This window comes from Notamacropus eugenii, chromosome 1, assembly GCF_028372415.1.
Source record: "Notamacropus eugenii isolate mMacEug1 chromosome 1, mMacEug1.pri_v2, whole genome shotgun sequence".
NCBI lineage: Eukaryota > Metazoa > Chordata > Mammalia > Diprotodontia > Macropodidae > Notamacropus > Notamacropus eugenii.
This window is the reverse complement of record NC_092872.1, coordinates 193,868,294-193,880,955: the sequence shown is the minus strand read 5'-3', so window position 1 is coordinate 193,880,955 and position 12,662 is coordinate 193,868,294. Positions and strand designations below refer to the sequence as shown.

The 12,662-nt window shown below is 33.4% G+C and overlaps 1 protein-coding gene across 7 annotated transcripts in view; it reads right to left on the bottom strand.

Moving 5' to 3' along the window:
* ATRNL1 (attractin like 1) overlaps positions 1–12,662 on the bottom strand; it is a 1,361,117-nt gene that overhangs the window by 1,284,053 nt on the left and 64,402 nt on the right. For all 7 annotated transcript variants that reach the window (XM_072623397.1, XM_072623377.1, XM_072623406.1 and 4 more), the window contains exon 5: positions 10,991–11,199. In XM_072623397.1, coding sequence (XP_072479498.1) covers positions 10,991–11,199 — 209 coding nt within the window. The remainder of the gene's footprint in view (positions 1–10,990; positions 11,200–12,662) is intronic.

Here is a 12,662-nt window from a genome sequence, read left to right as displayed (position 1 = left end):
GAAGAGAAGTTGGAACTCAAAGTTTTAGGAACAACTGTTGAGTATTGTTCTTGCAACTAGGAAATAAGAAATACAGGTAATGGGGTATATAAATTTATTTTGCCCTACAGGACAAAAGAGAAGATGAGGATAAGGGAAGGGAGGGATGTTAGAAGCGGGGACAGACTGGTGATAAGGGTAATTAGAATGCTTAGCGTTTTGGGGTGGGGGAGGGGAGAAATGGGGAGAAAATTTGGAACCCAAAATTTTGTGGAAATGAATGTTGAAAACTTAAATAAATAAATTTAAATACAAAAAAAAAAAAATAAATTGACATTCCACATGTCTTACATTTCTTCTCCCTTCCCCCTTTTTTTGTAGGAGATACCAATGTGTCATTGGTATAGGCAATTCCAGGGTAGGAAACTCCCTCTAAAATTCCAATACCAAACTGTCAACCCTTCTTCAACTTATAATCTTAGAAAGTTGACTGGTGCCCTAAGAGGCAAACACAAGCATGTGTTGTAGGAGTACTTGAACACAGGTCTTACTAACTTCATGACTAGCAGAGTCTGTCTTGCATCTTAAAATGCTAAAATAAAATGGCACTTAAAATGACAGTTGCAATTTTTTAGAATCCACAAAAGGTTACAATTAAAACGTGAGCTAAAGCTGTATGTTTTAGTGACAACTAGCAGGATAGCTTTAAATACATGTTTATGTGTGTGGAGAAACATAGTGAAAAAGGGAGATTCTCTCTCTCCGGAACTCCAATCTACATTAACATATGACTTTTACACATTTTGAATTGGATGTCCCATAGGGCATCTCAAACAAAATATGCTGAACGCAAGTCACTCATTCAACCTCCCCTTATCTTCTGAATTTCTCTAGCACTGTCAAGGGTACTATTATCTTCCTGGTCACCCAGGATTGCAGCCTTAATGTCATACTCAACTCCTCACCATCATTCGCCTCACGCATCCAACTAGTTGCCAGATCTTTTCATTTCTTTCACTTTTCTGTCTCCCCTTCTTTTTACTCACATTGCTATCATTCTAGTGCCTTTATCCCCCATACTAATACAATAATCTTCTAACTGGTCTCCCTGTTTTTTCCAAAAGCCTCTTCCCACATAAATCCCTCCTTTGCTCCATTACTGAAGTGATTTTCCTAAGGTATAAGTCTAAGTACATTCTCTCTCTCCCACCTACTTAATAAACTCCCATGAGCCCTTGCTAGCTATTTTCAGTCATTTTTCAGTCATATCTGACTCTTTGAGATTCCATTTGGGGTTTTCTTGACAAAGATACTGCCATGGCCTTCTCCAGCTCATTTTAGAGATAAGGAAACTGAAACAATCAGGATTAAGTGATTTGTCCAAGGTCACACAGCAGCAAGCATCTTAGGCCAGATTTGAATTTAAGAAAAGAGTCTTTCTAACTCCAGGCTTGGCATTCTATCTACTGTGCTACCTCTGCTAAATATAGAACTAAAAATAGGTATCTGCATTTAAAGCTCTTCATAACTTGAGCCTTCTTACTCTTCAAGTCTTCTTATACTTTATTCCCCTCTAAGTACTTCATAGTACAGCTACACTGGTCTACCTGCTGCTCCTCACACACCATCTCCTGTGTCTGTGCCTTTGCATTGGCTAAATACCATGCTTGGCATGCTCTTTCTTACTTCTGCCTTTTCATTTTCTTGGATTCCATCAAGATCAATCTGTAATCTCACTTTCTGCAAGAGGTCCTTCCATATTCTCATAGGCTAGTACCTTGCTCTGAGCTTGCCTTCTATTTACTGGGTATATAGTTTTTATTTACCTAGCTATTTACATATTGTCTCCACTATTAGAATACTGTTTTTCCCTTTCTTTGAATCCTCACTACTTAATTACGGTGCTAAATATACAGTAAGCACTTAATACTTGTTTGTTAACTGATGCATGTAAAACAATGCCCAGCAAATCTTAAAATGTTTTGTAAATGTCAGTTGTCTTTACTATAATAACTAATTAAAATCAAAAAAGGAAAGTATTGGCCTGTAAATTACAATAAATAAGCTTTTCCTGTCCAGCAAAATTTTAATGCCTAGAAAATTCATCAAGCAATTGCAAACACCGTGAAAATAATAATTGATATGACTTTGTAAACAATCAAATACCTCTAATAACTTTCTACAGCAATGTTATACTTACCAGATGAGGAAAATATAAATATGAATGATCTTAAATATAGCCCTTATTTCTGATTCTGTCTTGACTAATCACCATTTTATTCTATTTTAATCAAACAAGTTGTAGTTGGCACAACAAATGGATTTATTTTACTTTCTATCAAGGGTCAGCACAGGAAAATTAACTGATATTTTTTGTAAGGCTTTAAGGTTCACAAAGCATTTATGTACATTATCCCATTTACGCCTCACAAGTAACTTTGTGAGACAAGTTCTAGAGTTACTGTATTTCTATTTTATAGATGAAAAACTGAGGCTCCAAAAATTTTAAGTGATTTGTTTGTGATCATTCTGACTCCAAGTTTAGCACTCTATTCCTTGTACTACACTACCTCTCCAGACATGTTTCATCTTGGTTAATTACTGCTTAACATTTTCGTCACTGACCAGGATAATGGACTAGAGAGTATGTTTATTACATATGTAAAGCTTAAAGGCACATGAATATCAAGACCTTAGAATATATAATTAAAATTCAGATGGAAGTAAAAACAGAGATCAGAAAAAAGCCAAATTAAGTGAAATTCTTTCTTTTTATAAAAAAGACCACAGAGGAATTTCCTACTAGAAACTATTTTATATGTTTTGTGTTTGATTTTCCTGGGTACATACCTTTCCATTCCCCACTTCTCCCCCTAATATAATGAAAGTTCCTTGAGGGCAGGGACTGTTTAATTTTTATCTTTTGATTACTAGCACCCAACAGATACTTACTAAATGCCTGTTGAATGAATGTGCTGATCATAGGCCAGACAAATAAATTTAGAAGTCATATTAGATAGCAAGATTACACGGAGTCATAGCACTATAGTTTAAATATGTTATTAATGACACACGTAAGTATAAATGCAACTGTAGGAATTATGAGTTCTATTATCTTAAAAGAGCCTAGCCAATCCTAGCTAGGTAATTAAATCTCATAAAAGCTTTCAAATAAAGGGCACAAAGTATGGCGGTCATTTATTCTTCAGTTCCATAGAGTAAAAAGACAAAATAATTTTAACAAAAAGCATTAAAGAAAAACCTTTAGATAGTGTGATACTCTTAAAACCCTGGAAAATCCACCTTGGAAAACTATTAGAATCACCTTCTCTGGAGATAGTACAAAAATAGAATGGTTTCTTCTCTCTGAAATAAGATAATTGTCTAAAGCAGGGGATTCTTAAACTTTTTGTGTCATAGACCTTTTTGACAGTCTGTTGAAGCCCATGAATCTCTTCTCCAAACACAGTTTTTAAATGAGAAAAAAATCCAAAGGTTATAAAGGCTGAAATAATTACTAAAATATTTTTAAAACAAGTTCATGGGACCCCAGGTTAAAAACTTCTTCTGCATCATTTCTAATGCACTTTGCCAAATCAGCTAAGGTATAATATTGAACTTTCAGTTCACTTTCTCCTTCTATTCCCTAATACAGACAATTCTTGTGAGTGGGCAGGAGAAGACCATTCTCTCCAACAGGAGATACGTGCCACCAGATGGTGAAAATTACTAACCTCCTCAAGGAGCCATAATATTATTAACAATAACAATAACAATAACAATAATTATAATAAACAGATCACTTAAAAATTATAAAGTTCTTTCCCTATTATTTCGTATTATTATCTCATAACAATACTGTGAGATAAGTACTATATTTTCACTTTATAGATGAATAAGGGCATATAATAAGCATTTATAAAGTATCTACTAAGGTGACTGGAACTATGCTAGGCACTTTACAAATATTATCTCATTTGGTCTTCCCAACAACCCTGTGAGGTAAGTGCATTTATTATCCCTGTTTTACAATTGAGGAAACTGAGGCCAGCAGAGATTAAGTGACTTATCCAAGGCCACAAAGCTAGTAAATACATACGGTCAGATTTTAATTCAAATCTTCCTGAATCAAGGCTCAGCAGTCACCCAGCTGCCTGCTTTTAGCTTTAATTGTATGATAGATATGGAATTCATTACCAAAGAAGTCAAAAACAAAATATGATTAAACATTAACTCTTTAAAAATAAATAACTAAAGATAAACTCATTTTAATGAATGTTATTGTAACATCTAATTGTATTTAAAATGGAGCCCAAAAGACTAAAAGGTTACATGGCATAGAACAAAAGGTATAAGAATAGCCTGACAAGTCACTTAACCTGTCTGAGCCTTACTTACCACAAGTTGCCTTCCAGTTCTAAATCTATAACAATATGTAATGTCCTAGAATGGATGAAATTATTAAATTTTTAAATCTGACATATCTTATGTATAAGTCACTATTTAGCCATGTTTGACATTTTCATTATGTAATTTATGTACTGTATATATAAGTGAATAATGTACAGCATATGTGCAGTGCTTATATATGCATACAAATACAATATTAAAAGTCCAAATAAACTTTTTGATGATGTTTTATGTACTAAATTGCTAACTCAAATCCTTAGTAAACTTGGACAAGTCACAAACTCTGAGAAGCTATTGCTTTATCTGTAAAACAAAGATAATCATTGGTTCACTCCAAAACTCCCTGATTTTTTTAAAAGGAAGTACTTCATAAGCTTAAAAAAAGTGCCAAACTATATAAATGTGAAATATCTGTCTGTTTTTATGAAATATATTTCATGTGAGAATTAGAACAATGTAGCTAATTTCCTCGGCCTTTGCCCTAGGAGGAAGAAGAAAAACATATAGACAAAAATGGCTGGATAGAGTGACTGAAGAACTGATGAGTATATTTTCAGACACCAATGGAATTCTACTACTAATCTGTGTATTGATCCTTATCTCATGTATTCAGGGGTGGTATATTCACAGGTGCCTGGAGTACACCTAATTCTATCCTGGTGTATTTGTAAACAATGAATATTTCAAATACTCTAAATCTCACCTCTCCCACCAAGGAGCTACATGGGCACCCAGGGTCAAGCAGTTTGATCTGTTTTCTCATTAATAAAATGAGAGGTGAGTCAGATGATCTCCAAAATTACTTTTAACTAGACATTTCTTATCTTAGGATTCCAATATCTTTTAAAACACCCTATAACCTCCTTCAGACAATGTATAATCAATCAACCTATAGTTCTAAATGGAACCAATTCCCTCCTGGAAATCTGTTGAAGCCTATGAATCCCTTCTCCAAATACTGCTTCTAAATGCAAAAAAAAAAAATTCATAAGATTACTAAGGATGAAATTGTTATTAAAATATATTTAAAACAAGTTCATGGAATCCAGGTTAAAAATTCTTGCTCTACACTTTATCTAACACATTGTGCTGGATCAACTAGTGTATCATAATGAACTGTCAATTCATTTCCTCCTCTTGCTCCTTGATATGAACAATTCTTGTTAGAGGGCATGAGAAGAACATTCTCTCCAGTAGGAGATACATGCTACCAGATGGTAAAAAGTATTGATCTCCTCAAACAGAGCACTTCAGAAATTAAAAATTGCTTTACTTACATTATCTCATTTAGATCCTACATGATCTCATAAGAATGATGTGAGGTAGGTGCTACACTAATATTAACCATGTTTTGGTTTTGATTTGGGTAATCAATTCCATATGTATCATGCATTTATTGCTAATGCCAGACAACTAGGTGGCACAGTAGATAGATTGCTGGGCCTACAGTCAAGAACACCTGAATTCAGTATGTTGCAGTTTCATGATCAGGTGCAAATACATTTATTTTTGTATCTTTTGGGCACATAAATGAATGTTCTACCAGTGATTTGTATACTATTAATGAATTTTATAGTTAAGATTTCAATTGACCAGGATTCTTTGAGATTCAGAACCAAATGAACTAACCAGGGCAATATGGTTTCAGCACAATGCCCATCCATAGGCAAATATAAAATGACAGAAGTACTCAAAAGGATAGATGGGAAAAATAAATAATAATGACAGTTAATAGAGAGCAGTAAGTCAAGAAGAGAGAGATAATTCAAAGATAATTATTTCAGAGGGTACAAGAGAGAAAAGGTAACAGGAACATGAGTATATAAAGACTGGGTCACAGGAACCAAGAGTAAAACTTAAGAAATTATGAAAATTGGAATCCAAGTTTTACCAACAAGTTGGCAATGTGTTCTCATGATTCAAATTATTTTAATATTGTAATACAGCATTTTTAAAAGTTTTATGGTTGTCTTTTGTTTCCAGTGTTTTATTTCTATATGTTTCTAATATGTTTGTTTTTAATATGTACACATATTTCAAGACTTCAAGGATCTTTCATTTGGTAGATATAGGTATTCCCTGTACTTACATTGCAGATTGCAACTATTCAACAACTTAGAATATGGTCTTCAGTAGTTGATATGGTCACATATGTCATCAGCCTCCAGTCGCATTGTTGTTAGACTTTCTGAATGTAGCCAGACTAGTTCTATACTTCAGATATGGAGGCCATACCAGTACCACACTCTTCTCCAGCTTGGTAAAACCTGATAGACCCACTGCTCTGTCCACACAGACTTCAATAGCCTTGAAATCAAATCTCTGTGCCTCAGTGAAATATTGCAGTTGGATTTTAATGGGATTATGCACAAATAGAAACCTTAAAGAGTAATAAAGTTATAAAGATAATTGGACAGAGATAGATAACTGTATTCTGCCACTGGACCCTGAAGAGTCCAGTTCTCAATAAGTATATCACGTGAAAAAAGCCCTTCTTTATAATAAATCCTCCCTCCCATTTGACATTTACTAAGAAATAATTTGAGCCTAGATTTTCCTGTCTCCTGATTCTTCCATAATTCAAAGTTTTAAAACCCTTTTCCCTAAGCTGACCACCTACTTAACTTTTGTCTCTGCTCCTGATCCCTTTCACTAACATCTTTCCTCTAATACCTTTGGTTTTTACCCTATCTAATTTGACTGCATCTTTCTAAGGCTCAAGGATCTATTACTAAGTAATACTAGGATTAAGATTAGGCTCAAGGAAGGAAAGAGCCACTGTGCATTACCAACAGTACTCCATTTCTTACTATTCCTTATTGGAATCATGCTTCCTTCCATCCCATCCCTTTACAAAAAATGAATAAAAACAGAGACCACCAATAAAATGTGTTTTCAATGCTAAAACATATTAGTGAAATATTAATAAGTAGTTTTTTGCCCCTCAGGATATATCAATATTTTAGATACTCCTCTTAATTAATTACTACAATCCAGAAAGCAGAAGAAACTAATGTTTATAAATACAATGTATGTTGAACATATATTTCATTTAAATAAGGGGAAAGATAACCCTGTGAGTAGAAAGTAGTAATTGACTAACATTCACATATAACACAACAACCTTGATAATCTATTAATGAAAACAAAATTCTATCTGTAACATTTAAATAAAAGAACAAATCAAAACTAAAGCTCGCAATGTTTTCACAATGCCACAAACCATGTTAGTTAAGCAGGTAAGAAAACCTTATTTGCTATGAAAATATGCCAAAAATAGCAGTATAGCTACATATTGCTATAATCACATTACTACTTCTAAAGCGACATAGCAAAGTCAGCTTGCACATGTCTGCCTCCCAGCAAACACAGAGGAGCCGCTAAATTTAGTTATGTTAGGCAATAGAGGCAAGAATGAAAACACTACAATGTAAAGCGACCAGTAAACAATGCCATCATCTTAAGACAAGAAGTACATTACATACAGCAACAAAACAAAATATATCAATGAACCACTGAAAAAAAATGAAGGCAAAAACAGGAATGAAACATGACAGTTCATGGAAAAAATGTTGTAAAACGTCCATCTGTTTTCAATAAAATAATTACAGTGAAATAACCACTTGTTCAAGTTTGAAAAACAGCAATGTAATATGCGTATATTAGTAGGTATTGCATATGTATCTATAGGTATATTACATATGTATATATTAATTTCATTTATATATGTATGTATATATATATATATATATATATATATATAGGTGTTCCACATTCAAGATAAGACCAAAACTAGAGGTAAATAATACTCAAGACTATTTTTGTTTTAAGAAAACCTGTTAATATAGCAATTTACCCAAATATAGAGGCTTAGGGGAAAATTTGTATTTATTAAGAAATTTACCAGTAAAAAAAAGTTAATTTTATATTTAAATATTCATATCAATTTCAAGAGAATGATAAAATAGTTTCTATCCTTTCCAGCTTCCAGAGTCTTTTCTTAAAAGGTGATATGAGTTTGAGTTAGTTATAAATTATTTCATTTATTTATAAAAAAGACTGAAACCACAGATCTTCCTAACTTTATCAATTCTTGGACACATTAGCCTAAGAGAGAATCAACTGGAATAAATGTACCATAAAAACAATAGCAACAAGTCATTCCCCAATTGATAAACGGTCAAAGGATATGAACAGGCAATTTTCAGAGGAAGAAATTAAAGATATCTATAATCATATGAAAAAATGCTCTAAATCACTATTGATTAGAGAGATGCAAATCAAAACAACTCTGAGGTACCACATCACACCTATAAGATTGGCAAACATGACAGAACAAGAAAATGATAAACGCTGGAGAGGATGTGGGAGAGTTGGAACACTAATTCATTGTTGGTGGAGCTGCGAGCGCATCCAACCATTCTGGAGAGCAATTTGGAACTATGCCCAAAGGGCTACAAAAATGTGCATACCCTTTGACCCAGCAATATCGCTACTAGGACTGTATCCCCAAGAGATCATAAAAATGGGAAAGGGTCCCACGTGTACAAAAATATTTATAGCAGCACTCTATGTAGTTGCCAAAAACTGGAAGTCAAGGGGATGTCCATCAATTGGGGAATGGCTGAATAAATTATGGTATATGAATGTAATGGAGTACTATTGTGCCATAAGAAATGATGAACAAGAAGACTTCAGAGAGGCCTGGAAGGACTTATATGACCTGATGCTGAGTGAAAGGAGCAGAACCAGGAGAACTTTGTGCACAGCAACAACCACAGTGTGCGAGAGTTTTTTCTGGTAGACTTGGAATTTTGTAATAACGCAAAAACTTCTTATAAAAAAAAAAAAATACCAAAGGTGGTTCTCAAGGCAAAATGCCTTCCACACTCAGAGAAAGAAATATGGAAGTCACTCACGAAATGTAGCAGATCATGTTTGTGTATGTGTATGTGTTTGTGTATCATGTTCTGATTTGTTATATGATTTCTTTCATTTATTTTAGTCTGACTACATTGCATGACTATAGTGAAAATATACTCAATAGGAAAGTATATGTAGAACCTATACAGAATTGTATGCAGTCATGGGGAGGGAGGGGGGTAGCAGGGGGGTAGGTGTGGGGGGGATAAAATCTCAATTGTATGGCAGTGATTGTTAAACATTAAAAAATAATAATAAAAAATAATAAATAAAAAAATAAAAAAAAACAATAGCACACAACTCTGGGTAGGTGCTTGGAATGATTCTAACAGGAATCACTGATGTTTTGTGAATTATCTCATAGAAATAATGACTTCATTGATCAGATTATTCTCAAGCAAAGATTCTCCCTATTAATGGAACTTGTAGGCTGTAATATTTCTAGAAATCTCTTGAGCTCCAATACAGTTGTTAAGGTAAATTATTCATGTTATTTACATCTTAAAATCTAAACCAGTGAATTGATCTCACTATTCTGGAAAATAATTTGAAATGTGAAACCTTTGAGCTAATGATATGCACTATTGGAATATATACATATATACATAACATATATGAAAATGAGATCAAAGATGGAAGGAAAAGTCATATACGCATATATATGTAAATATTCATAATATGCCAAATATGTATAACTTTCTGTGGTAAAAAAAAACTAGAAACAAAATGGGTATCCACTGACTGGGGAATTAATAAACAAAATATAGAATGGAATGGAATAAGACATGACAAATTCTGGGTAAAATGAGAAGACATATAAAAAAGATGAAGAAAACAGAACCAGAAGAACAATATGTACAACGATAACGACATAAATAAAAGCATCATTTAAAGGGAACTAAATTCAGATTAAATGGAATGACTAATACTCCAGGATTCCAAGGCTCCAGGGAACAGGTGATGAAACACCTCCTGTTAGACAGGTGGAAGAGAATAGGAGCAGATTGTTGAACACATTTCCAGGCATATACCCTATATCAGACTGTTTTCCTTAACTGTTTTTCTTTATTACAAGAGAAAATTTAGAGGTGACGGGATATTGGAAATTGATTGTGGCATATAAAAGAAAAGGCACAATAAACTATATGAAATAAAAATGCTCAGCTACAATTACATGTAATATCAAAAACTAGTGGTCTCTGATGCTGTTTACAAAATATTTACAAAATTTATAGATTTACAAAATAATGATTTAGAAATTCTCCTCCAGCTTTGTGGTTGATTTTTAAAGAATCCACAAGAGGTCACCCTTTCTTAAGAAACAGACAATATCCTTCACTCAAAGTTGAGCATTCCTTTTTAGAAATTCATTCTTTAAGTTATTTACTATTAACCAAATTGGCACTATCATGTTTTTATGGCTAAATTACCACTGAACATTTTATAAACTTACCAAGGAAATGTGGAAGAAATAAAAAGTGATCTTTTCTCATTTTTATGAAGACATTAAAAAAGACTAAGAAATAGGTTGGCAAATTAAATATTCTGAAGAGTCATGGCAAATACATGAGAATCAGAAACCCAAACCAGAGTATTATATTTTAAAGGAAAAATTAAACAAACACAGAACGCTCTTTTGGTCTAATGGAAACGTTAATTACTACTTGATACTACTTACCTTGCCAGCTATCATTGCAGACACATAACTTTTCTCCTGTTAGATCACAGTAGCCATGATCTGGACTGCCACAATTGGCTTTACAGTAGGGGATATCGCAGGCTTCACCTTTCCAGTACTTGTCACATTCGCAATACACCCGACTTGGAATGGAAGCACTGTTTGTGCATTTCCCATGTCCAGAGCAATTGTTAGGACAGGAATTAATTCTGTAAAATAAATAAATAAATGACAGCAAACATTCAAAACCATGTTTTTAAAGCAGGGATCAAGAGTTTTCTTGAAAAGTATTTTGTGGAATGTTTGAAAAATCTTACAATTGCTAGGTAACTCATGAATACTGAGGTAACATCAAGAATATTGTCTCGATAATTTATCCTTTCACTGCTCATTACAAAGGCAATATATACTAGTTTAATGATTAATATATTACTTCTGAATTATTTTAGTAATTTTAAGGCAGCTCAAATGTCCTTAGGTGCTAGTATCTTCCTCTTTAAGGCTACCTTCTATCTACTCTGTGTGTATCTTTATGCCTATTTATATACACGTCTACCCATTAGAATGAAACTTGCTTACGGTCAGTAATTATTTTCACCATTTCTTTCTATCTCCAGACCTTAGCACAATGTCTTGCACATAATAAGCATGTAACAAATACTTAGCAATCATGAAAAATCATGCATCTATTTTTGCTTCCTAGATTGCAAACTTAAGGGTAAGGACCACACATTCTAATTTTTCTAACTCTCCTATTCCAATTTTCTCCCTCGCCCTCCTTTCCCCCCTTTATTTTCCTTTCTTTCCTCCCCTTTCTTCTCCCTTTCTCTAACACACACACACTGCCTAGAAGAGTACATTGTACACAATTAATTAATGTTTCTGGTATATTTTATAAAACAATTTCAACAAATTCAATTCAATAAATATTTTAAATATTTAATATGTGCAATCAATTATTCTAAAAATACAGGAAAACAAGAAAAAAATAAAATAATGTTTCCCCTCAAGGAGTTTTCACTCTACCACTTTAGGATACAACTATACTGAGAAGTAAACACAAGTCAACTACAGGAAGGAAAGAACAGGGGAACCAGCAAAAATGTCATAAACAAAATGCCACCTCATCTGATTCTTGAAAAAAGACCTAAATTCTGAGAGGTAGAAATAAAAAATTATAATGTGTTTGGCATAGGAGACAACTTGTATGAAGACAAAGAGATTAGAGAGTGTGTCAGATGTTTATGAAATACGACTGAAAAAGAAGGTATAATAAAGGTTGTGAAAGGGTTTTGTACTTCATTCTGGGAGCATTAGAGGGCCCTTTAAAGTTTGGGGGCAGAGGACTGAAATGGACTCATATCTTAGGAAGATTTTGCTCTTATATATCTAAATCCATGCAATAAGTTACATTATGTAAGAATTTTCATGTTTACATTTTTATGATAGTTAAGAGATAAAAAGAAGTGGTGAAAGGCTAGAGCAAGAAAAGACCTGGTGGTCAATGCTCAGGATGGAAGGAAGAAAGTCCCTTAAGGGAATGTACTTAGATGGTTTTATGTTCAGAATGTAGGACTTTAAAACACATTATCTTTAGAAAACAAGGAGAGACTGCATGGAGAAGAGAATAGGATCCTTTATTTTAGAAACTGATATATGACCAAATACCTAC